At 40.0% G+C, this 27045-nt stretch overlaps 1 protein-coding gene across 3 annotated transcripts; it reads right to left on the minus strand.

The window, feature by feature from the left end:
- Positions 1 to 4952: 4952 nt before the first annotated feature.
- LOC113121510 (NACHT, LRR and PYD domains-containing protein 12-like) lies at positions 4953 to 26808 on the minus strand. 3 transcript variants are annotated; one of them, XM_026292077.2, is made up of 13 exons: positions 26524 to 26808; positions 26037 to 26120; positions 25342 to 25511; positions 24765 to 24979; positions 20231 to 22019; positions 19490 to 19663; positions 16124 to 16297; positions 14137 to 14310; positions 13602 to 13775; positions 9853 to 10026; positions 9036 to 9188; positions 7757 to 7814; positions 4953 to 7366 (listed from the first exon to the last, which is right to left on the minus strand). In XM_026292077.2, the coding sequence occupies exons 3-12, from the start codon at positions 25467 to 25469 to the stop codon at positions 7805 to 7807; spliced, it is 3165 nt and encodes a 1054-aa protein (XP_026147862.1). In that variant the 5' UTR covers positions 25470 to 25511; positions 26037 to 26120; positions 26524 to 26808; the 3' UTR covers positions 4953 to 7366; positions 7757 to 7804. The 3 variants fall into 3 exon arrangements, with proteins under 3 accessions (XP_026147862.1, XP_026147861.1, XP_026147860.1); XM_026292076.1 differs by lacking the exon at positions 4953 to 7366 and having other exon boundaries at positions 7642 to 7814; XM_026292075.1 differs by lacking the exons at positions 4953 to 7366; positions 7757 to 7814 and adding an exon at positions 8657 to 8713.
- Positions 26809 to 27045: the final 237 nt, after the last annotated feature.

Genomic DNA, 27045 nt, shown 5'->3' on the forward strand with positions numbered 1-27045 from the left:
CCATTTGATAGAATCACATCTTTTAGCTTTTAGTGTGCAGTTCATCTGCTAACCTTTTTATTTGACATTGAAGTTGTAGTCACTGATTTTACCCAAAAACATTTATTGTTTTCATTTTGCCATCTCTAAAAATATTTATTGAATTATTTTAAAACAACCCAGGAGAGGTTGTGCTACTTATATTTCTCAGTGTACACACATTAACAAACTTGTTTTTACCCTTCCCCTTCCATTAAAGAAAGAAAAACCGATAATTCTCACTGAAATAACTCGTAGCTGACAAAAGTGATTTACTGAAAATTAACTAATGAAAATCAGGCATTGCTTTTGAATTGTGGTTCACCAGAAAAATTAAAAAAAAAAAAAATAATGAAACTGACCTGGACAAAAATGATGGTACCCCTAGAAAAGATTGAAAATCCTTTGACCATAAGGACATATTAAACTAAAGTGTGTCCTGTAATTAGCATCACAGGTGTCTTCAAACTTCAGTCTTCAGTCAAACTTCAGTCAGTCTGCCTATTTAAAGGCAGACTGACTGCCTTTAAACTTTACAAGTTTGAAAGTAGTCACTGTGCTGTTCATGGTGTGTACCACACTGAACATGGACCACAGAAAGCTGAAGAGAGAGTTGTCTCAGGATATTAGAAAGAAAATTATAGACAAGCATGTTAAAGGTAAAGACCATCTCCAAGCAGTTTGATGTTCCTGTGACTAAAGTTGTACATTTTAGTCACCGGTTTAAGGTCCACGGGACTGTAGCCAACCTATCTGGACGTGGCTGCAAGATGAAAATTGATGACAAGTTGAGGAGACAGATAATACGAATGGTAGTTGAAGAGCCCAGAATAACTTCCAAGACTTAATGGAAGACAACTGAGGAGGACTCCACTGTTGAAAGCAAATCATAAAAAGTGAGACTGGTATTTGGCAAAATGCATATTAACCAACCACAAAGCTTCTGAGTGAATGTCCTTTGGACAGATGAGACAAAACTGGAGCTTTTTGGCAAGTGACATTAGCTCTATGTTCACAGATGCAAAAATAAAGCATACAAAGAAAAGAACACTGTACCTACTGTGAAACATGGAGAAGGCTCGGTTATTTTCTGGGGCTGCTTTGCTAGCGCAGGGTGTCTTGAATCTGTGCAGGGTACAATGAAATCTCAAGACTATCAATGCATTCTGGAGTGAGATGTGCTGCTCACTGTCAGAAAACCTGGTCTCGTTAGCAGATCATGGGTCCTCCAACAGGACAATGACCCAAAACACACAGCTAAAAACACCCAAGGATGGCTAAGAACAAAACACTGGACTACTCTGAAGTGGCCTTCTATGAGCCCTGATCTAAATCCTGTTGAACATCTGTGGAAAGAGCTGAAACATGAAGTCTGGAGAAGTCACCGACCAAACCTGAGACAGCTGGAGCAGTTTGCTCACAAGGAGTGGGCCAAAATACCTGTGGACAGGTGCAGAGGTCTTATTGAGAGTTACAGAAATTGCTTGATTGCAGTGATTTGTTGTAACAAATATTAAGTTAAGGGTATCATCATCTTTGTCCAGGTCATTCTTATTACTTTGTTTTTTTTAATGCTTCTGTGAACCAAAATTCAAACGAAATGTCTGATATTCATTAGTGAATCTTCAGTAAATTTTTATTTATTACTACTTTTGTGTATGGCCTTGGTCGAAGAAGGAGAGGAGGAAGGCGTGTTCGTAGGCAAACAGAGAAGAGGAAGGACAGGAGTGTAGGACTTAGAGTAGGGACTTTGAATGTAGGGACTTTGTCAGGGAAAACTAGAGAGTTGGCTGATATGATGGAGAGAAGAAAGGTGGATATCTTGTGTGCTCAGGAGACCAGGTGGAAAGGTAGCAAGGCCTATAGATTAGGAGCAGGGTTCAAGCTGTTTTATCATGGTGTGGATGGAAAGAGGAATGGAGTAGGAGTTATCCTGAAGGAGGATTTTGCTAGGAATGTTCTGGAGGTGAAGAGAGTGTCAGATGGGGTGATGAGTCTGAAGCTGGAAGTTGAAGGTGTGATGTTGAATGTTGTCAGTGGTTATGCCCCACAGGTAGGATGTGAGATAGAAGAGGAGGAGAAATTCTGGAGGGAGATGGATGAGGTGATTCAGGGTATCCCTAGTGGTGAGAGAGTGGTGATTGGGGCAGACTTCAACGAACATGTTGGTGAGGGAAACAGAGGTGACGAGGAAGTGATGGGTAAGTTTGGTATGCAGGACAGGAATGCAGAAGGACAGATGGTGGCAGACTTTGCAAAAAGGATGGAAATGGCTGTGGTGAACACATTTTTCCAGAAAAGGGAGGAGCATAGAGTGACATATAAGAGTGGAGGCAGGAGCACACAAGTTGATTACATTTTGTGCAGACGTTTCAACCTGAAAGAGATCAGTGACTGCAAAGTAGTGGCTGGGGAAAGTGTAGCCAGACAGCATAGGATGGTGGTGTGTAGGATGACTCTGGTGGTGAGGAAGATGAAGAGGACAAGGGCAGAGCAGAGGACCAAGTGGTGAAAGTTGAAAAAGGAAGAGTGTTGTGTGGCTTTCAGGGAGGAGCTGTAACAGGTGACCAGATGACTGGACAGCTACAGCTGAAGTGATCAGGGAGACAGGTAGGTGTGTCATCTGGAAAGAAGAAAGCAGATAAGGAGACTTGGTGGTGGAATGAGGAAGTTCAGGAGTGTGTTAAGAGGAAAAGGTTAGCTAAGAATTAGTGGGACACTGAGAGGACAGAAGAGAACAGACAGGAGTACAGGGAGATGCAGCGTAAGGTGAAGGTAGAGGTGGCAAAGGCCAAACAAAGGGCATATGAGGATTTGTACAATAGGTTGGACTCTAAGGAGGGAGAGGTGGATTTGTACAGGTTGGCGAACAGGTTGGAAATGTGTTGACAGGTGCCACAAGTGTGATGGAAAGATGGAAGGAATACTTTGCAGAGTTGATGAATGAGGAAAATGTTAGAGAGCACAGAGTAGAAGAGGTGACTGTTGTGGAGCAGGAAGTAGCAAAGATCAGTAAGGATGAAGTGAGGAAGGTGTTGAAGAGGATGAAGAGTGGAAAGGCAGTCCTGACGACATACCTGTGGAAGTATGGAAGTGTTTAGGAGAGGGGGCAGTACAGTTTTTGACTGGGCTACTTAACAAGATCTAGGAGAGTGAGAGGATTCCTGAGGAATGGAGGAGAAGTGTACTGGTGCCCATCTTTAAGAACAAGGGAGACGTGCAGAATTGTGAGAACTACAGAGGAATAAAACTGATGAGTCACACAATGAAGTTATGGGAAAGAGTAGTGGAGGCTAGGCTGAGGTCAAAAGTGAGCATTTGTGAGCAGCAGTATGGTTTCATGCCAAGAAAGAGAACCACAGATGCAATATTTGCTTTGAGAATGCTGATGGAGAAGTACAGAGAAGGCCAGAAGGAGCTGCATTGTGTCTTTGCAGATTTGGAAAAAGCGTATGACAGGGTGCCGAGAGAGGAGCTGTGGTTTTGTATGAGGAAGTCTAGAGTGGCAGAGAAGTATGTTTGAGTGGTGCAGGACATGTATGAAAGCTGTAAGACAGTGGTGACGTGTGCTGTATGGGTGACAGAGGAGTTCAAGGTGGAGGTGGGACTGCACCAAGGATCAGCTTTGAGCCCCTTCTTGTTTGCTGTGGTGATGGACAGGCTGACAGATGAGGTTAGACAGGAATCTCTGTGGACCATGATGTTTGCAGATGACATTGTCATCTATAGTGAGAGCAGGGAGCAGGTGGAGGAAAATCTAGACAGGTGGAGTATTGCTCTGGAAAGGAGAGGAATGAAGCTTAGCAGCAGTAAAACAGAGTACATGTGTGTGAATGAGAGGGACTCAAGTAGAACAGGTTACAGGGAGTAGAGGTGAAGAAGGTGGAGGATTTTAAGTACCTAGGGTCAACAGTGCAGAGCAACAGAGAGTGTGGAAAAGAAGTGAAGAGACAGGTGCAAGCAGGTTGGAACGGGTGGAGGAAAGTGTCAGGTGTGATGTGTGACAAAAGAGTGTCAGCAAGAATGAAAGGAAAGGTGGACAAGACAGTGGTGAGACCAGCAATGTTGTCTGGTTTAGAGACAGTGGCACTGAGAAAAAGACAGGAGGCAGAGCTGGAGGTAGCAGAGCTGAAGATGTTGAGGTTCTCTCTGGGAGTGACGAGGATGGATAGGATCAGGAATGAGGGTATCAGAGGGACAGTTTTGGAGAAAAAGCCAGGGAAGCCAGATTGAGATGGTTTGGACATGTTCAGAGGAGGGACAGTGAATACATTGGTAAAAGGATGCTGAGGTTAGAGCTGCCAGGAAGGAGGCCTAGAGGAAGACCAAAGAGGAGGTTCTTGGATGTAATGAAGGAGGACATGAGGATAGTTGGTGTGGGTGAGGAAGATACAAAGGATAGGGTTAAATGGAGGCAGATGATTCACTGTGGCGACCCCTGAAGGGAGCAGCCGAAAGGAAAAGAAGAAGTGTATGGACCTGCAATGGACTGGTGACCTGTCAAGGATGTACCCCTGGTTTTCACCCAAAGAGAGCTGGGATAGGCTCCAGCAGATCCCCATGACCCTAGTAAGCAGGTATAGAAAATTAATAGATGGATATTTCTTTTGTCAGTTTTAAGTAATTTCAGTGACCATTGTTTGCTTTTCTTTGTTTAATGGAAGGGTACCAACAATTTTATCCACATCTGTAGGTGCTGGTGCATGACTGCTTTCAATGTGTTGTTGCAATTGTTGTACACTGTAACACTGATTATATAATTGTATTGTATATTAGACACACATTCACATCATTCTTGTTTTGGCCTCCATAAACTACCAGTATAATTTTAATCGATTTTACAGTTGACTTTTAAAGCCCTTCATTGCATCACATAGTGCTATATAGCTAACCCTTAGTGGGATAAGAGCCTGTACATGATTTGATCTTTGGATGAAAGTCTGCTAACTGTCCTAGAGTGGACAGAGCTTTAACAGAGCCCTGGAACAAATTATCTGGGAAAATTAGGATAGCAAATTCAGTGATTTATTTTAAATCTCCTCTCAAAACATTGTTTAATTGGGGTTTTTTATATAGGGACTTCCTTGATTTTTTTTTCTGTTATTTGATCTTTATTAAATTCTCTTTTTCTAATTATTATTTTGTTTTGAAAAGTGTTATATAAGTATTTATTATTATTACTACTATGATCCCTGCCGTCTCACATGTACTCAGTATAATAACAGACAAAAGCAGTATTTGTATACATGTAGTGTTTATATTTTGTGCTCTATCTTATGTATTGAGTGAAGAATCAAACAATGATGGAGTTTTGACTCCAGCTTGTCATTTATTGTCATGTCTGGTAAAAACAGAACAAACTGTGTCTCAGACAGTTTCCTGGCATATTTGAGTGGCAGAGTGTGGTAGTCTAATACAGTTTACTCATACAATAACTCAGCATCAACTGCATTTGGAACCTTTTCATAAAATGTAGTGTGGCAGTAACACTGTTTTTCGTGGATGTATTATGTTAACAGTACTTATTACAGAGGGACATATCTCTGGGACAGAATGCAGCAAACTGACAACATTTCCTGAGATTCACCCCTCAGGTTTGCAGGGGGTGCCAACATCAAATACTGCACATAAGTTCCACTGGCAATTCAAAAGCACATTGGATCCAGATTTAACACAAACATACCAAAACATATTAATTAACAATGTTTTAGAAAAAGAAGAAATGATGGCTATTAATAACTTGAAGTTGCAGTAACGGTAACTAATAACTGCCAGTGATGGCAGGATATGACATGTACTGGTCACTATATTACAATTAGTGATGCAGCAGCACCACTTGCTGTCCACAAACCATCAAATATTTCAAATAACATCATCAAATAACTAAACTCATGTAAGAGGGTGCCCATTGCTTATTGGTTAAATGAGGCTGGGGTGGGAACAAGAACATAAATCCAGGAGAGAAGATGTGGGAGGAAGTGGGAGAAAACCCATGCAGACACAGAGAGAGCATGTAAACTCCACACAGAACAGGCCTTTTTCAAATGGGTTTTAAACCCAGAATCGTCTTGCTGTGAGGCACTACACTAACATGCTGCCTGGCATTCATTCATACAGTAGGTGTGCTAATTATCTGGGCACTGCATCAAACAGCTATTCCAACAGAATACTGAATGGACCTGAATTTCTAGAAAAATCAGAGCTTCACACAGCAAAATAGCCTGAAGTGAACACTAAGCATGTACAACGACATGCTTAAATTCAAATTATTAACCCAAAGACAGAGTACTCTGGTCAGCTGGTCAGGTCGTGTTCCCAACAGAAACTGCTTCAGAGTTGATTTAGGATTGGTCTGAGACCACATCCAGTAAAGGGTCTCACTGTTTGAGCTGTCTCTACTGCTCTAAGTTAAAACAAAAGACTTTACATGTTTTTTAAAAAATTGCTTTCTCTGCTTTGTATTAATGCAGACTGAACTTTGAGAACACTGTGCTTCAGGAGGGAATGACCTCAGTTATACTATAAAATCAGCTTCATGTTTTCTCTTCAGCTTTGATCAACATCCTGGACTACAACACACAGGAAACATTCACTTTCTGGAAAACAAGGAAATTGAAACTTTGTTAATCTTATTAAAACCTGACTTTACATGTACAGTCAGTAAACCCAACCAACATAGTTCAACTATCTGATCTAGAATCACCTCATACAACTGAGCCTGTTAAAACGGTATGTTTTCACTGAAGCCTCTTCCTATTGATTACCATCATCACATCTTTAACTAGAGAATGGACTCTCACACCAGCCCCCAGCAAAGTTGTTTGCAAGAAACTCAAAGATGTACCAGGTATGATCAGCTTTTAAAGACACAATTCCTTTGTTTCAGCAAACTGCCTCATAGTGAATCCCACAGGAGGGGTGAAGCTCTCTCTCAGCCAGAAGATTAACCAGATTGAATAGTCTTCTTGGCCAACTTGTGAAAGGAACGAACTGGATATTATTACAACATGCTGCAGATAAGCAACGATGGGATTGTTTGGACTCAAAAGAAGTGGGTTATGGTTTGTCTATACGTTGAGAGAAAATACTTGGGGTTCACCGAGAGAAGGATGCGACATCTTTCGAAGGAGGTAACACTGGAAGACGCTCTAGTGGTGGTATGTGATAATATGGCTATGCCTACACTGTAATCTGGACATAATCAATACAGCGTGCAGGCTGGATGCTGTCTTCTATATAGACTATTAGAATTTCTGAATAAATAAAAAAGAAAACATAAAATTCAAAGATGGGAAGTAGAGGAGGTGGTTGCTGCTGTTTCAACATATCTGGATCAGGAAACAGCTCAATGGGCAGCATGGTGGCTGAGTGGTTAGCACTGTTGCCTCACAGCAAGAAGGTCGTGGGTTTGCATCCCGGGCTTTCTGTGTGGAGTTTGCATGTTCTCCCTGTGCTTGCGTGGGTTTACTCCGGGTACTCCGGTTTCCTCCCACAGTCCAAAAACATGCATGTTAGGTTGATTGGTGAATCTAAAATTGCCCGTAGGAGTGAGTGTGAGTGTGTGAGGTTGTCTGTCTTTGTGTGTCTATATGTGGCCCTGTGATGGACTGGTGACCAGTCCAGGGTGTACCCCTGCCTTCCACCCGAGAGAGAGCTGGGATAGGCTCCAGCAGATCCCCGTGACCCTGAGCCAGGAAAAGCGGGTATAGAAAATGGATGGATGGATGGAAACAGCTCATCCTCACTCAACAGAGTCCATAATGTCCTTCTGACTTTATAAAGATCATCATTTCAATCTGTGGAGAGAAAACAAAGAAGATGTTCATAAATCATTATTTATTGACCCAGTTCATCAGCTGTCAGTCAGTGATTCTTCACTATCAGTATGAAGAGTAGCAGGGACTTCAGTCCTCTACAGAAAAGAAGCAGAGCAGCTGTGTAGTGTAACCAGCTTCATGTCAGCTCCCATGTTAATGTATTGGAGCAAGCACACTAATCTCAAAGCTCACAGACTTTTAGCAGCAAGTCTGACAACTAAGCAAATTTCAATCTACAGTGGAAAAAAAAACCCGTTGGGAGTTATTGAAGCGTCATTACAACCGTTAGTGACTGTTAGCAGTAAGCACTGCTGTTATATTTAAAATTAACTGTGTCTTTGGGATCTGAACATCTGATTGGTTTTATAAGCAAAAGAAATGGGAAAGCTCATACTGAAATATAACAGATGTTATATTTCACAGTGAACTCATGTTTGACAGACATGTTCAGACTGCTTTTTGTTCAAACATGCTTTTATAGGGCTCAATAGATGAGCAACAGCCATTTATCCATTATCTATACCTGCTTATTCCTCTTTAGGGTCACAGGGATCTGCTGGAGCCTATCCCAGCTCTCTTTGGGTGAAAGGCAGGGGTACACCCTGGACAGGTCACCAGTCCATCACAGGAAGGTGAGCAACATTTAGAAGAATGTATAATATGTCTTCCTGTCAATAATGGGTAATTCAGGGGCACCAATTAACCTATCCTGCATCTTTGTTGAGGTTACTGATAGTAGATTTTCAATGATAAGTAATTAAGAATGACTGTGGGTATTGTTACCTTAGTTTGCTACCTGCATGTAGGCTGACAAACACAAACAATAAGAGTAAGTTCAGGATTAATGCTGGTGGTCAACCATTATGTCCTCCCTGAGCCTGATGAAGAGATATTACTGATTAATGTTCATCTTAAAGAGAGCCAGACCAATCAAGCTGTGTCAAAGATGAAACTGATAAATTCTTTATTGTTGAAATGAGAGAAGAAAAACTTTTAGATCAGCATTGATGGCAATAACTTCTAATAAATGTCATATATAATCCAGATTTATTTATTCTAAATGTGAGCAAAATAACTATCTTCACCAACTCAAACACATGATTACAACTAAGGTAATCTAAATTGCCTGACTGTTGTCTATCTCTGTATTTAGTACAATCCAGCTGAAAGCAGCACAGACTAACTCCAGCCCCTACTGACCTCAGAGTCTCTACAACATCAGACAGCTTCTTCACGTCAAGATCTTTTAGCTTGTTTCCTGTCAGCACCAGTTCTCTCAGACGGGAGGGGTTGGCTTTCAGAGCTGAGACCAGATAATCACAGCTGGTGCTGGACAAACTACACCAACTTAATCTGAAAGAATCAAAGAATCAAACATGTAACGTTAGAAAACAAAGTTGCTGCTTGAAACTGTTCAGTGTTTCAGACTTTGTTTAGAAAGTTTACAGGTTTACAAAGCAGAAATCAAAAGCAAGCAGAATCAGCTTAAAAACAGTCAGATACTTAATACTTAACTCAGTCACCATCTACAAACCCATGTTATGCAGTTAAATTTAACTGATTCTACCCAAGAGCTTCAATGTTTTTAGGAGATCAAATATGTGAACGTGATCATTTGGGGGACTTAATTACTTAAATGCATATAAAAATAACAATTATTTGAAATGGTTCAGCAACAAAACTGTGTATCAAGTTAAAATGTCTTAGTAACCAGCTGTTACAGAATTTTTATAGCATTTTGGGTTTGAATATTTCAGTCTGCATACACAACACAGAGTGAAGTGCAGTGCAGAAGTGAAGTTTTCTGCCATTTATTATATATTTGTTTGATACTGTAAAGGACAATTTAGTATTTTCAATTTAGTACTTTATACTTTTTACTCTTCAGTGTAGATTATGTGTAGAATGTGTAGATTAGTATAATAATTTAGTAACAATGTTAATTTAGTTTCACCACAACTTTCACATCACAAAAATGCCATCATAGAACTATAGGCCTAGACTGCCTGAGGATTACCTCAGAGACTCCAGTTTGCAATCTGGACTCTGCAGAAATCCACACAACAGCTTTACTCCTGAATCCTGCAGGTTGTTGCGACTCAGCTGCAGCTCTCTCAGATGGGAGGGGTTGGACTTCAGAGCTGAGGCCAGAGAATCACAAATGGCCACTGACAACCTGCAGGACCACAATCTGAAGAAAAAAAATAAATCATGTAGATAATAATCTGCAATTTATATTTGTGAAAATGTTTTGCATAAATTTGTCTTATTGGGTTTTCACCTGCAAATATGAGCAGACATAACACATACTTAATCATATTCTGTAATAACCTCACACAGATACAAATATACTCACGCACAGTACTATACCCTTGCAGAAATACAACTATACACACACACACACACACACACACTATACTGTCTTAAATGTGTGTGAAACAAAAATATTGCATATGATACATATATGATAGGATAGTAATGTATTTCCAAAAGAATAATATCATATGCATAATAATAATTGATAATAATGATAGATAATATTGCGAACACAATGACATTGAATGACAGCATGACTGGATATGTCAACACCCACAGTTGCAACTTCTACTGTGGCTATTAACGGGCTGTGCAAAGATGCCCCTGAGACAATCTAGCACATAACAGCAGGTTGTAAGATGCTAGCAGGCAGGGCATACATGGAACCCCATAACCAAGTGGCCGGCATAGTGTACAGGAACATCTGTGCTGAGTATGGGCTGGAGGTCCCAAGGTCAAAATGGGACACACCTCCAAAGGTGGTGGAGAATGACCGAGCTAAGATCCTGTGGGACTTCCAGATACAGACCGACAAACTGGTGATGGCTAACCAACCGAACATAGTGGTGGACAAACAGCAGAAGAAAGCTGTAGTGGTAGATGTAGCAATCCCAAGTGACAGCAACATCAGAAAGAAGGAACATGAGAAGCTGGAGAAATACCAAGGGCTGAAAGAAGAACTAGAAAAGATGTGGAAGGTAAAAGCAACAATGGTCCCTGTGGTAATCGGCACCCTCGGGGCTGTGACCCCCAAACTGGGAGAGTGGCTCCAACAGATCCCAGGAACAACATCAGAACTCTCAGTCCAGAAGGAACAGCTAAGATACTGCAAAGAACCCTCACACTCCCAGGCCTCTGGAAGAGGACCCGAGATTGAGGAAGACACACACACCACCCATAGGGGTGAGAAGGGAAATTGAATATGTATCCGAAAGGGGGTAAATATTTTTTCACAGCACTGAATCCTGGTTTCTACAAAGGTACTGGAAGTAATGTGAAGCAGAAAACTAATTATGCTATGGAGAAATTTTACATGAATAGCATGGTTAAATGTTTGGCTTGAAAAGCCTGTAAAACAGGCTACATCAGAAAGAAATCGACATATGTCAGATAAATGTTGCAAATAATCACAAACTGTCACTTCCATCCACAAGTTGCGACTGAAGAACGCACACTACCTACCGCTTCCTTTGGCCACTATTATGATTATTCAGTTACCATTTCCTCAAGAATGCAAGTTTTACAAAGACATACCTCCGTACTACCACAAACACACACACACTGTCTATTGTCTAACTTTATTAAAGGAAAAGCGTCACTTTTAACAGGCTGAGTGCTCCTGCTGGCTGTAATCAGTCTCCAGGCAGACACACTCTTCAGCACAACACCCCTGGCAACAGTAGCAGGCCAGTAAGAACGAAGTACAATAGCAGGCCAATGAGGACACAGTCCTGTTATAGTCACTCTTAAGTAACTAATATAAAAGGTAATTTCTATGGTTATACAGTTATGGTTATAAGGGCTTCTCTACTGTTTCCACTGTAGTTGACTGTTAATGAAAGCAACTGTAAGGTTATGTAAAGCCTTAGAGTACATTAACACATTAACAGTTTATACTGATTGGGAATTTGAACATTGTAAATTCTTCGTCGAATTGTGCTGTGGCGCTGCAAGTATATATGATGCAACTGAACACTACTGTACCTTGATCCTTTTATTTCTTGTTTCTATTGACACAATTTAAAATAGTCAAATTTCCTCTAGTGGGCATGTCCAGGCAGGTTGGCTATGGTTTTATGAATGCAATAATAATAGTGAATATGGTCACAGGAACATTAGGCTGCTGGGAGATTGTCTTGTAGCCTTTACATTGACCATGTTGGCATTTATTTTTTCATTTCGTCATTCAGCGCTTTGCTTTGCTTTTTTTTTATCCTGACCTAATGACACCAAACAACACAGTGATGACTTTTCCTCATTCAAATAGGCAAAAGGATTGATTTTAATGTTGACAACAATTATAGTACCAATTGAATAATCAAGATTTTAGCTTTTTTACAAACTAAAGTCATGTAAGTGTGCAGAGGTTTTAATTTCAACAAAACAGGTTGATACTCAGGTGGGATTTTCAACATTTTCTCTGAGCATAAACAGGTAAACCTATTGTGCAATGATATGCATGTCAACACTGACTGCATGAATGAGGAAATTAAAGCTCGTGTGACACAGCTCCTTCAGAGATGACAGGAAGGGATGAGACAGAGGGAAATTCAGGGTTTTTGAAGAAAAGCTGCAAACGGGCAGTTGAGGTTTAGACAGTAAGTTACCACAATACCTGATGAAGCATTAAAGTGATCTCTGTTTCTGGAAATCATCTTGGGGTAAACTACAACCACTTTATACAGTATACACAGGAAATGGGGCTCGGACACAAAAAAATCTCCATGCACCAACATAAATGAGTATCGATGGTACAACTCAGACCGCTGCTAAAGTGTGGACATAATTGCACAGACAACCATATATACAGTACATAAAGTTAAACTCTGGTTCCTCTCTTCATTTGAAAACACTTGTGTATTACATACGCTGCCTAGTCAAATAATAATAATAATGATAATAATAATAATAATGATAAAGTCACACACTAATATTTTGGCTTTGATGACAATGTGCATTCAGCGTGGTGCCCAGATTAGATTGATTTTTGGACCAGATCTTGTATTAATGGCATGAGAGTTGAAGTCTTCTACAGCACATCCCAAAATCTTTCAGTGAGGTTAAGATCAGGACTTTTTGATGGACAGTTCATGTATGAAAACAATTCCTTGTGTTCCCAGAAGCACTTTTTCATAGTTTGAGCATGATGAATATTTTTTTTTTACATTATTGGGGGATAATCTGATCATTTAGTACGTTCAGGTCTTCAGCTGACTTCATTTTGTTGCCACATAACTTTTCTGAGCCTGGACTTGACCAACTGAAGCAACGCTAGATCACAACGCTGCCTCCAGTGATTTCTATTGTCGATTGTCTGTGATGCATATTCACCAAGTAATTTCTGATCATGGTCATCTAGGAATTGTTTGGACCATGTTTCTTCTATGAAGTTGACAGTTCACTACTATTGTTCCAGGTTCCAGATTAATGTTTCGGACAGTTTTTAACCCACATCCAGAAATGTCAACAATATTCTTATTTGTCTTCATTGCTTCATGCATAAAATAATTTGACCTTTTTGAAACACAGTAACATGTTTCTTTTTTTTTTTGTTTTTACAAATCACAGAATACATATCCTGATATGGTTATTTAAGAGGGGAGCAGCTACCAGCCAGTTTGGTTTAGGAGAACTGTTAGCAATAATTATTCAGACAAAGGCTCTTTAATTATTTGCTTATTTAAATTCAAACAACAATGTATATTTATTTGTAATAGACAGTCAACTGACCTCAGAGTCTCCAGTCTACAGTTTGGACTCTGCAGAAAACCACACAGCAGCTTTACTCCTGAATCCTGCAGGTTGTTGTCACTCAGCTGCAGCTCTCTCAGATGGGAGGGGTTGGACTTCAGAGCTGAGACCAGAGAAGCACAGCTGGTCACTGACAACCTGCAGGACACCAATCTGAAAAAAGAATAAAACATAATTTTAGTAGAGTGTTTCAGAACCTGTTTTTATGGCATCCTGACTTTAAATATTTCACTCAGTAGAAATATTATAGAGCTTCATGAAATTGCTGGAATAATCAGGTAATGATTATATATTTGTTACTGTGTGATAAGGTCAAAATAATTTTGTTATTATGTTTAAAAATAATAAGGGGACATTTTTATGGCAAAATAAACAGTGAATGTGCAATAACATTGAAGAAAATACTCTTTATCATTACAACATGCAATGTGGATCAGTATAATATCAGCTGCAGTCAATACAATTTTCACATTGTATTATCTACAGGGTACAAAACTACAACATGGTGTCTGACCTCAGTGTCTCCAGTCTACACTGTCGACTCTCCAGAAGATCACACAGCAGCTTCACTCCTGACTCGTGTAGGATGTTTTCACTCAGGTCCAGCTCTCTCAGATGGGAGGGGTTGGACTTCAGAGTTGAGGTAAGTGACGCACCACTGATCTCTGACAAACTGCAGCCCCTCAATCTGAATAAAAAATACAACATGTACAGTGTGTACGGAAAGTATTCAGACCCCTTTACATATTTCACTCTTTGTGTCATTGCAGCCATTTGCCAAAATCAAAAAAGTTCATTTTATTTCTCATCAATGTACACTCAGCACCCCATCTTGACAGAAAAAAACAGAAATGTAGAAATTTTTGCAAATTTATTAAAAAAGAAAAACTGAAATATCACATGGTCATAAGTATTCAGACCCTGTGCTCAGTATTGAGTAGAAGCACCCTTTTGAGCTAGTACAGCCATGAGTCTTCTTGGGAATGATGCAACAAGTTTTTCACACCTGGATTTGGGGATCCTCTGCCATTCTTCCTTGCAGATCCTCTCCAGTTCTGTCAGGTTGGATGGTGAACGTTGGTGGACAGCCATTTTCAGGTCTCTCCAGAGATGCTCAATTGGGTTTAGGTCAGGGCTCTGGCTGGGCCAGTCAAGAACGGTCACAGAGTTGTTCCGAAGCCACTCCTTTGTTATTTTAGCTGTGTGCTTAGGGTCATTGCCCTGTTGAAAGGTGAACCTTCGGCCCAGTCTGAGGTCCTGAGCACTCTGGAAGAGGTTTTCTTCCAGCATATCTCTGTACTTGGCCGCATTCATCTTTCCTTCAATTGCAACCAGTCATCCTGTCCCTGCAGCTGAAAAACACCCCCACAACATGATGCTCCCACCACCATGTTTCACTGTAGGGATTGTATTGGGCAGGTGATGGGCAGTGCCTGGTTTTCTCCACACATACTGCTTAGAATTAACGCCAAAAAGTTCAATCTTGGTCTCATCAGACCAGAGAATCTTATTTCTCATAGTCTGGGAGTCCTTCATGTGTTTTTTGGCAAACTCTATGCAGGCTTTCATGTGTCTTGCACTGAGGAGAGGCTTCCGTCGGGCCACTCTGCCATAAAGCCCCGACTGGTGGAGGGCTGCAGTGATAGTTGACTTTGTGGAACTTTCTCCCATCTCCCTACTGCATCTCTGGAGCTCAGCCACAGTGATCTTTGGGTTCTTCTTTACCTCTCTCACCAAGGCTCTTCTCCCACGATTGCTCAGTTTGGCTGGACGCCAGGTCTAGGAAGAGTTCTGATCATCCCAAACTTTTTCCATTTGAGGATTATGGCCACTGTGCTCTTAGGAACCTTGAATGCTGCAGAAATTCTTTTTTAACCTTGGCCAGATCTGTGCTTTGCCACAATTCTGTCTCTGAGCTCCTTGGGCAGTTCTTTCGACCTCATGATTCTCATTTGCTCTAACATGCACTGTGAGCTGTAAGGTCTTATATAGACAGGTGTGTGCCTTTCCTAATCAAGTCCAGTCAGTTTAATTAAAGGAGCTGGACTCCAATGAAGGAGCAGAACCATCTCAAGGAGGATCAGAAGAAATGGACAGCATGTGAGTTAAATATGAGTGTCACTGCAAAGGGTCTGAATACTTATGACCATGTGATATTTCAGTTTTTCTTTTTTAATAAATTTGCAAAAATTTCTACATTTCTGTTTTTTTCTGTCAAGATGGGGTGCTGAGTGTACATTAATGAGAAATAAAATGAACTTTTTTGATTTTGGCAAATGGCTGCAATGACACAAAGAGTGAAAAATTTAAAGGGGTCTGAATACTTTCCATACCCACTGTATATGTAAAAATACTCTTAAGGTTCTACATCAGACCATGACAATAACAAAGAAAATAGTCTTTACATACTCTGTCTGCATCAGTATAATATACAGTCTAATGCCTGCAATTTAGTGTAACCACAACTTTCACATTATATAAATCTCAGTACAATGTCTGACCTCAGAGTCTCCAGTTTACAACGTGGACTCTCCAGAAAATCATGCAGAAGCTTCACTGTTGAATCCTGCAGGTTGTTTTCACTCAGGTCCAGCTCTCTCAGATGTGAGGGGTTGGACTTCAGAGCTGAGGTAAGAGAAGTACAGCTGGTCTCTGACAAACTGCAGTCACTCAACCTGAATAAAAAGTAAACAATGCAGATAAAATGAATTATATTCCAAACAAATATGTCCTAATCAATGAGCTGCCTCTGTAAATGTATGCAGTGACTTAGTGCGGCATCTTGTAATATTGGAATCAGAGTATTAGAGTATTGGGTACTGATTGACAGACAGTATGGACAGGAGCACTGATTATGATTAGTTAATTTTCACATGGGATGTGAGTACTCCGTGGAACAGAGACCGGCGGTCTATCCATACCAACCCAACATCAGAGGACATCGAGGAGCCCATGCAGCTGGGTCATGCCAGGTTAACCCTAGTTGAACGGCCGTGATGCTGCTGCCTTTACTGCGGCGGGCACAGTCATACACTCTCCGCCTGCCCCATCTACCCGGGTCACCCAAAAGATCTGGCTCACCAGTAGGTCTGGTAATACTGGTGAGCCAAATCACTGCCCAGAAGCATGGTTCTCGCTTTCAGCTACCCGAGATTGTGTCTGTTCCTCGAACATATAAATAAAATAAATCTGAAGTTAACCAAAGAGGAGTTATTCATAAAAACCTAAAAAAAATGAAGACCACTCCTCTTATTGAACAGAAAAACAGAACAGTCAGATGTGGATTATTAAATATCAGGTCTCTTTCATCTAAGTCTCTGTTAGTAAATGATTTGATAACTGATCACCAAATTGACTTACTCTGTCTCACTGAAACCTGGCTACAACAGGATGAATATGTCAGTCTGAATGAATCAACCCCCCTCAGTCATAAAAATTGTCATGTTCCTCGAAGCACAGGTCGAGGTGGAGGAGTAGCTGCAATCTTCCACTCAAACCTATTATTAAACTTTCATCCTCAGAACAGCCTCACTCTTAGTCTCTCACATCCAAACTGGAAAACACAAAAACCAGTTCTACTTGTCATTGTGTACCGTCCACCTGTCCCTTACTCAGAGTTTTTAACTGAATTCCCTGACTTCCTGTCTGATTTAGTGCTTAGTTCAGATACAGTCATTATAGTGGGAGATTTTAACATTCATGTAGATGTTGAAAATAACAGCCTCAGCATTGCATTTAATTCAATATTAGATTCAATTGGTTTCACTCAAAATGTTAATAAACCCACCCACTGTTTCAATCACACCCTTGATCTTGTTCTGACCTATGGCATCGAAATTGAACATTTTATAGTTTTTCCCCAGAATCCTGTTTTGTCAGATCATTCTTTAACCCTCGTATTGTCTTCAAATTTAATACGCACCTTTTGTCCTCCCGGGTCAAATTGACCTGGTCTGTTTTGACTGCTTATAAAGCATGAGGTATAAATTAATCACCAGTTTTTTTGTTTAATCTTTTTAGTGAACTTGTTTCCAACATAACATATAATTTACACTTATTTTTTAATGTATAGTATGATGGACCTTAAATAAAATTATGCCTCATTTTTGAGTAAAAAAGTGAAATTCTGAATTGTTTTCACAATAGTTATGATCAGAGACACACAAGTAGATGGATATACAGTAATAAATATCACAGACTGGTATATATCAATGTTTAGTGAAGATACTGTTTTGAAACCATTTAAATTTTTTTAATAGCAGCAAATAGTCACACCTGTTGTCCTCCTGGGTCAAATTGACATATTAACTTTTGAAAATGGGTCAAATTGACCCGAAGACAACAGGATGGTTAATAACTTTTGAATTTAAGGTGATGGATCATGCAGCGTTTGGAAGAAAATTCTACTACAGCAGATGTTTATCTGACAACGCTGTTAATAAATTTAAGAAAATGATTCCATCTTTATTTACATCTGTGCCATGTCCCAACACAGTGGAGGGCAGCTGCCTCAATCCCACTCCCTACCAAGTTGATCATATTGTTGACAGTGCTGTAGCCTCACTGCGTGAAACGCTTGATACTGTGGCCCCTCTGAAAAAGAAGTTAGTGAATCAGAGGAGATTAGCTCCATGGTATAATTTACATATTCGTACCTTAAAGCAGGCATCACGAAGGCTGGAAAGGAAGTGGCATTCCACAAACTTAGAGGAAATTTTTCTAGCCTGGAAAAACAGTCTACTAACATATAAAAAAGCTCTCCGTAAAGCCAGAACTGCATACTATTCATCACTAATAGAGTAAAATAAGAACAATCCCAGATTTCTTATCAGCACTGTAGCCAGGATGACAAAAAGTCACAGCTCTGTTGAGCCCAGTGTTCCCTTAGCTCTCAGCAGTGATGAATTTATGAGTTTCTTTACAAATAAAATCACAACTATTAGAGATAAAATTCATCAGATGCTTCCTATACCTGCAATAAATGAATCTTCTACTACAGTAGCTCTTGAATCATCTGTAAGACCTCAGTTATGTCTAGACTGCTTCTCTCCCATAGATCTCTCTGAATTTACATCAGTAGTTGTTTCATTGAAATCATCAACGTGTCTCTTAGACTCCATCCCGACTAGACTGCTTAAAGACACCCTGCCATTAATTAACTCATCTTTATTAGACTTGGTAAATTTATCTCTAGTATCAGGTTACGTACCACAGGCCTTTAAGACTGCAGTAATCAAACCCTTACTCAAAAAGCCTAGTCTTGATCCAGGAGTCTTGGCTAATTATAGACGTAACAGTGAAGTGAAGTGAAAGTGACTTAACTGGCCAAGTATGGTGACCCATACTCGGAATTTGCGCTCTGCTTTTTAACCCAAACCCAAGTGCACACACAGCGTGCACACACAACCAGGGCAGTGGGCAGCCAATGCTGCAGCGCCCGGGGAGCAGTTGGGGGTCCGGTGCCTTGCTCAAGGGTCTCACCTCAGTCGTGGCATTGAAGGTGGACGGGGCGCTGGCTGTTTGCTACGTGCCACCGACTATTTATCTGAGAGCCTGAGACTCGAACCTGCAGGTTACAAGTCTGACTCCCTATCCATTATGCCACAACTGCCCCCAGTATCCAACCTATCATTTTTTCTAAAATTTCAACATTGATTTTCAACAAGCACTGTCAACAACAAGCTAGCAGAAACCTAAAATCATAACAAGGGCAAAACAGTTGTTCATTCATTTGGAAAGAAATAAAATATCTGAAAACACTGGATATTTTTTAAATTTGTGCTCAATCAAAACCAAAACAGTCAAACTCAATCAGGGATTTGAATTGAATATTAAAAACATAAAAGAGCTACACACAGTGAACTGACCTCAGGATCTCCAGTTTACAGTTTGGACTCTCCAGTCCCGCAGACAGGAGCTTCACTCCTGAATTCTGTAGCTTGTTTTTACTAAGGTCCATTTCTCTGAGGTGGGAGGGGTTGGACTTCAGAGCTGAGGCCACAACTTCACAATGAGTCTTTGAGATTCGACACTCAGAGAGTCTGTCAAATGCACAAATATACTGCAAAGTATATTATTATGAAAGAGAACAGATTATATTCACTAGATGCATGTTATGAACAAACTGTTTCATATATCCCTTTTTGAATATATATTATGTTGATGAATAATTAAACATCTGCTCTAAGTATTATTGATGCAGCTAAAACTATCTTATTGTGAATGACAAGAAACAATAACACTCACTCTCTAATATACCCTCGTAGTCTCTCATATGTCACACGACTACTTTTACTTGCCAGGTTACTTTAGATACTTTTACTTCTTGTGATTATTTAATTTAGCAGAAGAAAGAAGAGGGTTATTTTTATTTCAGTTTAGTTTACACTCTGAGAGATCTCGTCTCACTCCAGACCCCAGACTCAGTGTAATATGAGCCATTTTTTGCTGCTATTTTAACTTCAAAATATTTTTAATCAGTTCATTTAATTTGAAATCTAGAGTTGGGAAAGATCTATTTTTTGGCCATGACTGTCAGGTTCACATATATAAATGGTTCAACTTTTATTCCTCACTTATAAATGATTAACACAACAATTCATAATTACCGGGCCCTTCTGCAGTTCCTCACAGCTGGGATCAGTCTCAGTCGTCCTTCTTCTGTTGTCTTGTATGACTTCAGGTCCAGTTCATCCAGAAGCTCCTCTGACATCTGCAGCATGTAGGCCAGAGCTGAGCACTGGATCTCAGAGAGCCTCTTCCTTAATCTCTTCCCTGACTTCAGGAACTCTTGGATCTCCTGATGGACTGAGTGGTCGTTCAGCTCCATCAGACAGTGGAAGATGTTAATGCTTCTGTCAGGAAAAACATTACCAGCGTTCATCTCTTTCAGGTTGTTAATAACTCCTTCTATAATTTCTGGACTGTTGTCCACCTGACCCAGCAGACCACCTAAGAGTCTCTGGTTGTATTCCAGAGAAAGGCCATGAAGGAAACGGACAAACAGGTCCAAATGGCCAGATTTACTTTCAAGGGATTTCTCTGTGGTTCTACTCAAGAACAGATCTAAGGATAAGTCGCTGTAGTTTCTTCCTAAGATGATCCTGAGTACCTCTGTCTTCCTGTTGGAGTAACAGTGGACCATGTAGACTGCAGCCAGAAACTCCTGAACACTCAGATGAACAAAGCAGTAGACTGATTTCTGGAAGATCACACTCTCTCTTTTGAAGATCTCTGTACAGACTCCTGAGTACACCGAGGCCTCTGGGACATCCAGACCACACTGCTCCAGGTCTTCTTGGTAGAACATGATGTTTCCTTTTTCCAGTTGTTCAAACGCCAGCCTCCCCAGCTTCAGAAGAACTTCCCTGTCAGCCTCGGTCAGCTGCTGTGGACTCGTCTCATGTCCCTCATGGTACTTGTGCTTCTTCCTCTTTATCTGAACAAGCAGGAAATGTGAGTACAGGTCAGTCAGGGTCTTGGGCAGCTCTCCTCTCTGCTCTGTGGTCAACATGTGCTCCAGAACTGTAGCAGTGATCCAGCAGAAGACAGGGATTTGACACATGATGTGGAGGCTCCTGGATGCCTTGATGTGTGAGATGATTCTGCTGGACAGCTCTTCATCCCTGGACCTCCTCCTGAAGTACTCATCCTTCTGGGCGTCAGTGAAGCCTCTGACTTCTGTCAGCCTGTCCACACAAGTAGGTGGGATCTGATTGGCCGCTGCAGGTCGGGAAGTTATCCAGACCAGAGCTGAGGGAAGCAGATTCCCCTGGATGAGGTTTGTCAGCAGCTCGTTGACTGAGGCCTCCTGTGCGACATCAGACACCACCTTCCTGTTGTTGAAATCCAGTGAAAGTCTGCTTTCATCCAGGCCATCAAAGATGAACAGAACTTTACAGACAGCCAGCTGCTCTGCTGTGACCTTCTGTAATGTTGGATGGAAAACATGGAGCAGCCTGAGAAGACTGATCTGCTCATTTTTGATCAGGTTAAGCTCCCTGAAAGAAAGCAGAACCAGCAGACTGACGTCTTGGTTTTCCGAGCCTTCTGCCCAGTCCAGACTAAACTTCTGCACTGAGAAGGTTTTTCCAACACCAGCAATGCCGTTTGTCAGAACCACTCTGATGGGTCCCCGTTGGTCAGGTAAGGCTTTGAAGATGTTGTGACACTTAATTGGAGTGTCATGGAGGGTTTTCATCTTGGATGTGGTCTCAAGCTGCCTCACCTCATGTTGGGTATTAACCTCTTCACTGTGCCCTTCTGTGATGTACAGCTCTGTGTAGATCCTTTTGAGGAGAGTTTCACTTCCTGTTGGATCAGTACCTTCAGTCACATGTTCACATCTCCTCCTCAGACTGATCTTATGTTCATCTAAGATCTCCTGCAGACCACCATCTGTTGAAGAAGTAGAATGTGGTCATCATTTCAAAGGCCAATATTGAAATATTTAATAAGAACCAATGAAGATGTAGTCTGTGAAGTCCAACTAGAATCACAAATGGTAATCTCTTCTTGAGTTGAAAAATGAAATGTAAATTATTCAATTTACTGTTAGTAGCTTTTTATTAACATTTCTGTCTGGGTAAAATAGGTGCTTCTATTTGTCTCATTCTGTGAATGGGCATGAAACTTGTATTCATGGCAGTGCAGTGTAAAAAAACTGCATGAGTCAAAGTATACATACTGAAAACCGCAGCTTACATAGGTAAAGGCTTTGCAGTGGTAGTAATGTAAGTAAAGCTTTATTAACATGTACGTTGCATCCAGAGAAGAGTCAGTTGTGAAGTTAAAGGTCCCACAGACTTCTGTTTTTTGAGTATTCTCAGGGCCCAAAATTAGTGTATTTCATACTCATTCAAATGGAAGATGTTTTGAGACCTCCAGATGTTCAGAGGCCACATTCCCTTAGGTGAAACAATTTGCTGAGATTGTTATTTTTGACTGAGAAACACAAGTAAGTATCATCTAAGATCTGTCTGTGGAAAATCTATCAGTGATAATTATTTGAGAGGTTTGAACAGTCATTTTTAATTAAAATGCAATTTAACACTCTCAGGAAAACAGTCTCAAAACAATGTCACATATGGTTGATGTTGGTAGTGTATAATAAACCCTGTTATATTTGAATGAATATCATTATTGTGGCTCTTGCTCCAATATTGTCTGAATTGAACGGCAGTGGTTTTATCTCATACCAGAATCAATGCCAGTCAAAAAACAAAACAACAACAACAAAAAACTAAGACAAGAAAAAAGGATTTCAACTGGGGTGATCATTAGTTTGTAACACACACAGGTAAGATGTGTAGATCAGGTAAGGTGAAATAAAATATCGCAGGGCTGCAACAAATAACTATTTTAATAACCTATTAATCAGTCAATTATATTTTCCATTAACCAATCAATCAGACTTGCAGCCCTAAAATACTGTCTGTTGTAGGTACATTTTATGTATACAAGAAATGTTCCTTCCCAAACAAGATTTGGACAAATTTAACTCTGTTAATAGTAACTTCCACGGAGCCTGGGGATTGTGCATGGCAGAATATTATTGAGTGTGGCTATAATGTGACATAAAAAATATGATCTAGTGAAAAGCATGATCAGGTTGGGGGTGGATTGGTGTGGTAAAGCAATTAAAGTTACCTGCAATAATAATGTCTTAATAATCTTGAATGTATATACACCCTATGAATGTCTTAGTAATGAGGATATATATCTTCAAAGGCTTGCTTTTATAGGCTCCTTTATTGAGGAAGGTGAATATATTTGCATTTAAGTAATGGGTGATATGAATGCAGATATTTCTAATGAGAAGTCCTTGTTTGGCCAATACTTGAACTGGTTTTGTCAAGACAACAACCTAACTCTGTCTAGTAAGGTCCTGTTGTCAACTGATACATGTCAGTGAGGTTTGGAATTCAATGTCTTGGCTTAATCACTGCATATGTACAGCTGATGCTCATGAAAGTATGGAGAATGTTGAAATGTTGTATGGGATGGCAACAACAGATCACATACCTATCTCTATCATGCTAAATTATGCTATAAGTGAAGACAATGAAAACTAAATAAAAATATATTGACATTTTTGTTGACTAATAAAAACAAGACGAAAATGTGAGTGAGGGACATCTAAATCTACTGTAGATTTAGTCGACTAAAACTAGACTAAAACTAAAACAAAGCAAATGACTAAAATATGACAAACTAAATTAAAATCTGCTGTCAAAATTAACGCTGATCAGATCACAGCAGAATATCTGAAATTTGCTAGTCAGAGTTTGAAAGCGTTGGAATTAGGGCTGTCAATAGATTAAAATATTTAATCGCAATTAATCACGATTGTCATGAGTTAATTTGTGATTAATCGCAACTTAATCACACATTTTTATCTGCTCTAAATGTACCTTAAATTAATACTTTTCAAGTTTTTAATACTCTAATCAACATGGGCATGGAATAAATCAGACATCATTTTGTAAATGATTTTACCGTTCAGACCTTTTTCTTTCTCCATTTCTGTTTGCTGCTGCACTCTTTACTGTCTATGGCTGCATTTTACATTTCTCCTACTACGGGCTAGGCCACGATATTGCGACTTTTTTGTCTTTTTTAATTTATACCGGTATTATCATGAATCGTATGATATGGCACAGCCCTACTACTGAGACAGAACAAATAAGCCATTTTAAAGTTTCTTTTATGTAAAGTAAAAGCCTATCCCATAATTTAGAGTGCTAAAGTGCAATTTGGTGATCAGCACCATATGTTAAATATTTTTTTGTTTATTTGTTTTGGTCAAAACAAAAATATAATACTAGCTTCACTCTGTGACAGTGCAAATGCTTCAACTGTTTTTAAATGTTCTCCATCTTCATATATGGAATTGGAAAACTCCATATATACTGTGGTAACTCAAAAACAAAGGGTGCTATCATAAAACAAAATAAATACAATATTTATTTCCTTTTGGTTTGGACTTTTCAAAGTGGATAATATGTAGGTAACAAAGAACAGATACTGAATGAATGCGCTCTGCAAATTTTAGATTTTTTTAAGGATATTTATAATGTTCTTAAATGCATACAACAATAAACGCCTTAAAAACAATGTTACTGTGTACAGTGCTGGGCTGACCGGCTGTCTGCAGTTCAGGTCTTCTTCTGGATCTTTCACCAGACTGGGGACAGGAGCTATCTCCTGATGAATCAGACTGGATCCAGTTTGAGGTGCTGTGCTCTTTGCAGAAACATTGTCCACAGCTGGTAGAGACTGGATCCTTCACAACATCCTGACACAACGTACAGCAGGACAACTGCTCCTCCACACAAACACTATTTTTACTCCCCTTTCTGTGAAGACATTTGTTTATGTTTTAATGCTTTGTTGAAAAATATCTGACACCGTCTAAAAGCTCAGATGGTTACAAAGAAAAGTGTAGCTACTAGACATGAACTGTATTAGATCCCTGTTTATCAAGTTTCACTGAAACATTTAGTGAAACTTTAGTGTCCTTTAGAGTCTAGTTTTCTGTGTCATATTCATTAGCAGCAATAAAAAAGTTAAAATGTTCTCTATTAAGTTGATTTCCAGCTCAGCAGTATTAATACACTCATACTATAAAAGCCTCTAAGGTATCTATTTGCAGGACCTCTACACATTGAAAACTGTTATTACCCAAAGTCTGGAAGTTTAGAGGTTTGGTTGGTCTTACTTTGTGTCTGAGGGTCCAGGTTCATTCCTGAAGAACAGAGGTTCGTCTTTGGACCAGTCACTTTTCATAGACAGACAGGAAATTGGAGACTCTGCTCTGTCCTTCTCTTCCCTCAGACAAACACTCATCTTCTGCCCATTAGTCTGAGAGGAAAACCAGTGACACTGACTCTGAGCACAGGACACAAAAATCATGTCAAACAAGTTTAAGAGGAAATACCGCACATAAAAGGCCGACAGATGTTGATTCTGACTCTTCCTAATAGTCCACAGGGAGAAAGAAGAAAGTCCTTAAAGGACTTAAGGGCTTGAAACCTGTTCAGTACAGGCATATGAGCATATTCTCTTGAAAGACATTTTTCAAAACTCGTAACATTGCAACAAAAGTTCCAGTACTAAGAACTAGTACAAAGTTCTAGTTAGTACTCAAACTAATAGTCTGGTCATGTGAAGCTCAACTATATTTTCCTTGAGTGTTAAACTGAAGATCATCTGACAAAGACTCAAGGGAAATGTAGTTTTTTAAATGCTAAAAATATTTATCTCAATGTCTAGCAGACATAGAACAGACTCAGGTCTAGGGTGCCCAAACATTTGCACATGTACTTTAATGGTTTTCTGTCTTTTATATTCATGGCACCAGAAATAATACTGCAGGGACATTTGAAGAACTAATAATACTGGATTAACACTTACCCCGTGTCTCAGGCTATGCAGGTTCTGTTTAGTCACTTATTTTTTCTAACTCACATCACTTCCTGGACTTTGGACTCCTCCCAGCTGAAAGAAGGCGGGGTAACAAAGAAGAAATGATGGAGAAAGTGTACAACCATCGTACAGGAAGAGTTCAGGAACTGATTTTCAAAATATTATATTTTTGTTTTGTTATGTTGTTTTTGTCCCCCCCAAATTAGGTATGCAATAAATAAAACAAAATGAAATATAAAAACATTTTTAAATCGCATTGATATAATGCTGAATTCACTCATTTGTCGCATGCTGGGGGTCCAGGTAACGGGGGGGGGGCATTAATATCGTAAACCGCTATGATTTGCGCAAAAACGCCAGGTCTGGCATCCAGGCTGCCAATCAACGAAGCTGAAGCAGCCTGGGGCCCACGGTACTTTAATGCAAGCCTGGCTGTTCATGTCAGATGTTTCAATCCAGCTTGTATCCTGCTTACCGTCTGACTGACTGCACATTCAAAACACAGGAGGTACAATGACCCTTAACTGCTCCCACGTCCTCGTCCACGTAAAATGCGACAAAAAATAAGAAGAGAGAGGAATCACATTGTAAGACACGCGACACATGTCCTCAGATCCTTCATCTGAACCGCTGATTTCTGATAAAGGGAGACGTCGGAACCCCCTCAGTCCTAAGAGCTTAAATGTAGAACATAGACCGAGGAGCGATCGGTTAATAAGATCCTACACGGTGCTGTTTGATTAGCTCTTAGCACCAACAGCACCACTTACTGTCCAAACCAACAGCCTATCAGATGAAGTCAAATGTACCATATGTGGCAGAAATGAAACATTCGTGTGTTTCACACGTGTTGATACAGCTCACGAAATACACCGGATGAAACACACACTACAAAACATTTAACCGCATTTTATTTGATGCTATGGTATAAATGACAAATTGCTGCTGAGCAGTCCTGAAATAAACACAGTGAATTTGACTGTATTCAGCTGGCAGC

Source organism: Mastacembelus armatus, chromosome 20 (assembly GCF_900324485.2).
Source record: "Mastacembelus armatus chromosome 20, fMasArm1.2, whole genome shotgun sequence".
NCBI classification, from domain to species: Eukaryota; Metazoa; Chordata; class Actinopteri; order Synbranchiformes; family Mastacembelidae; genus Mastacembelus; species Mastacembelus armatus.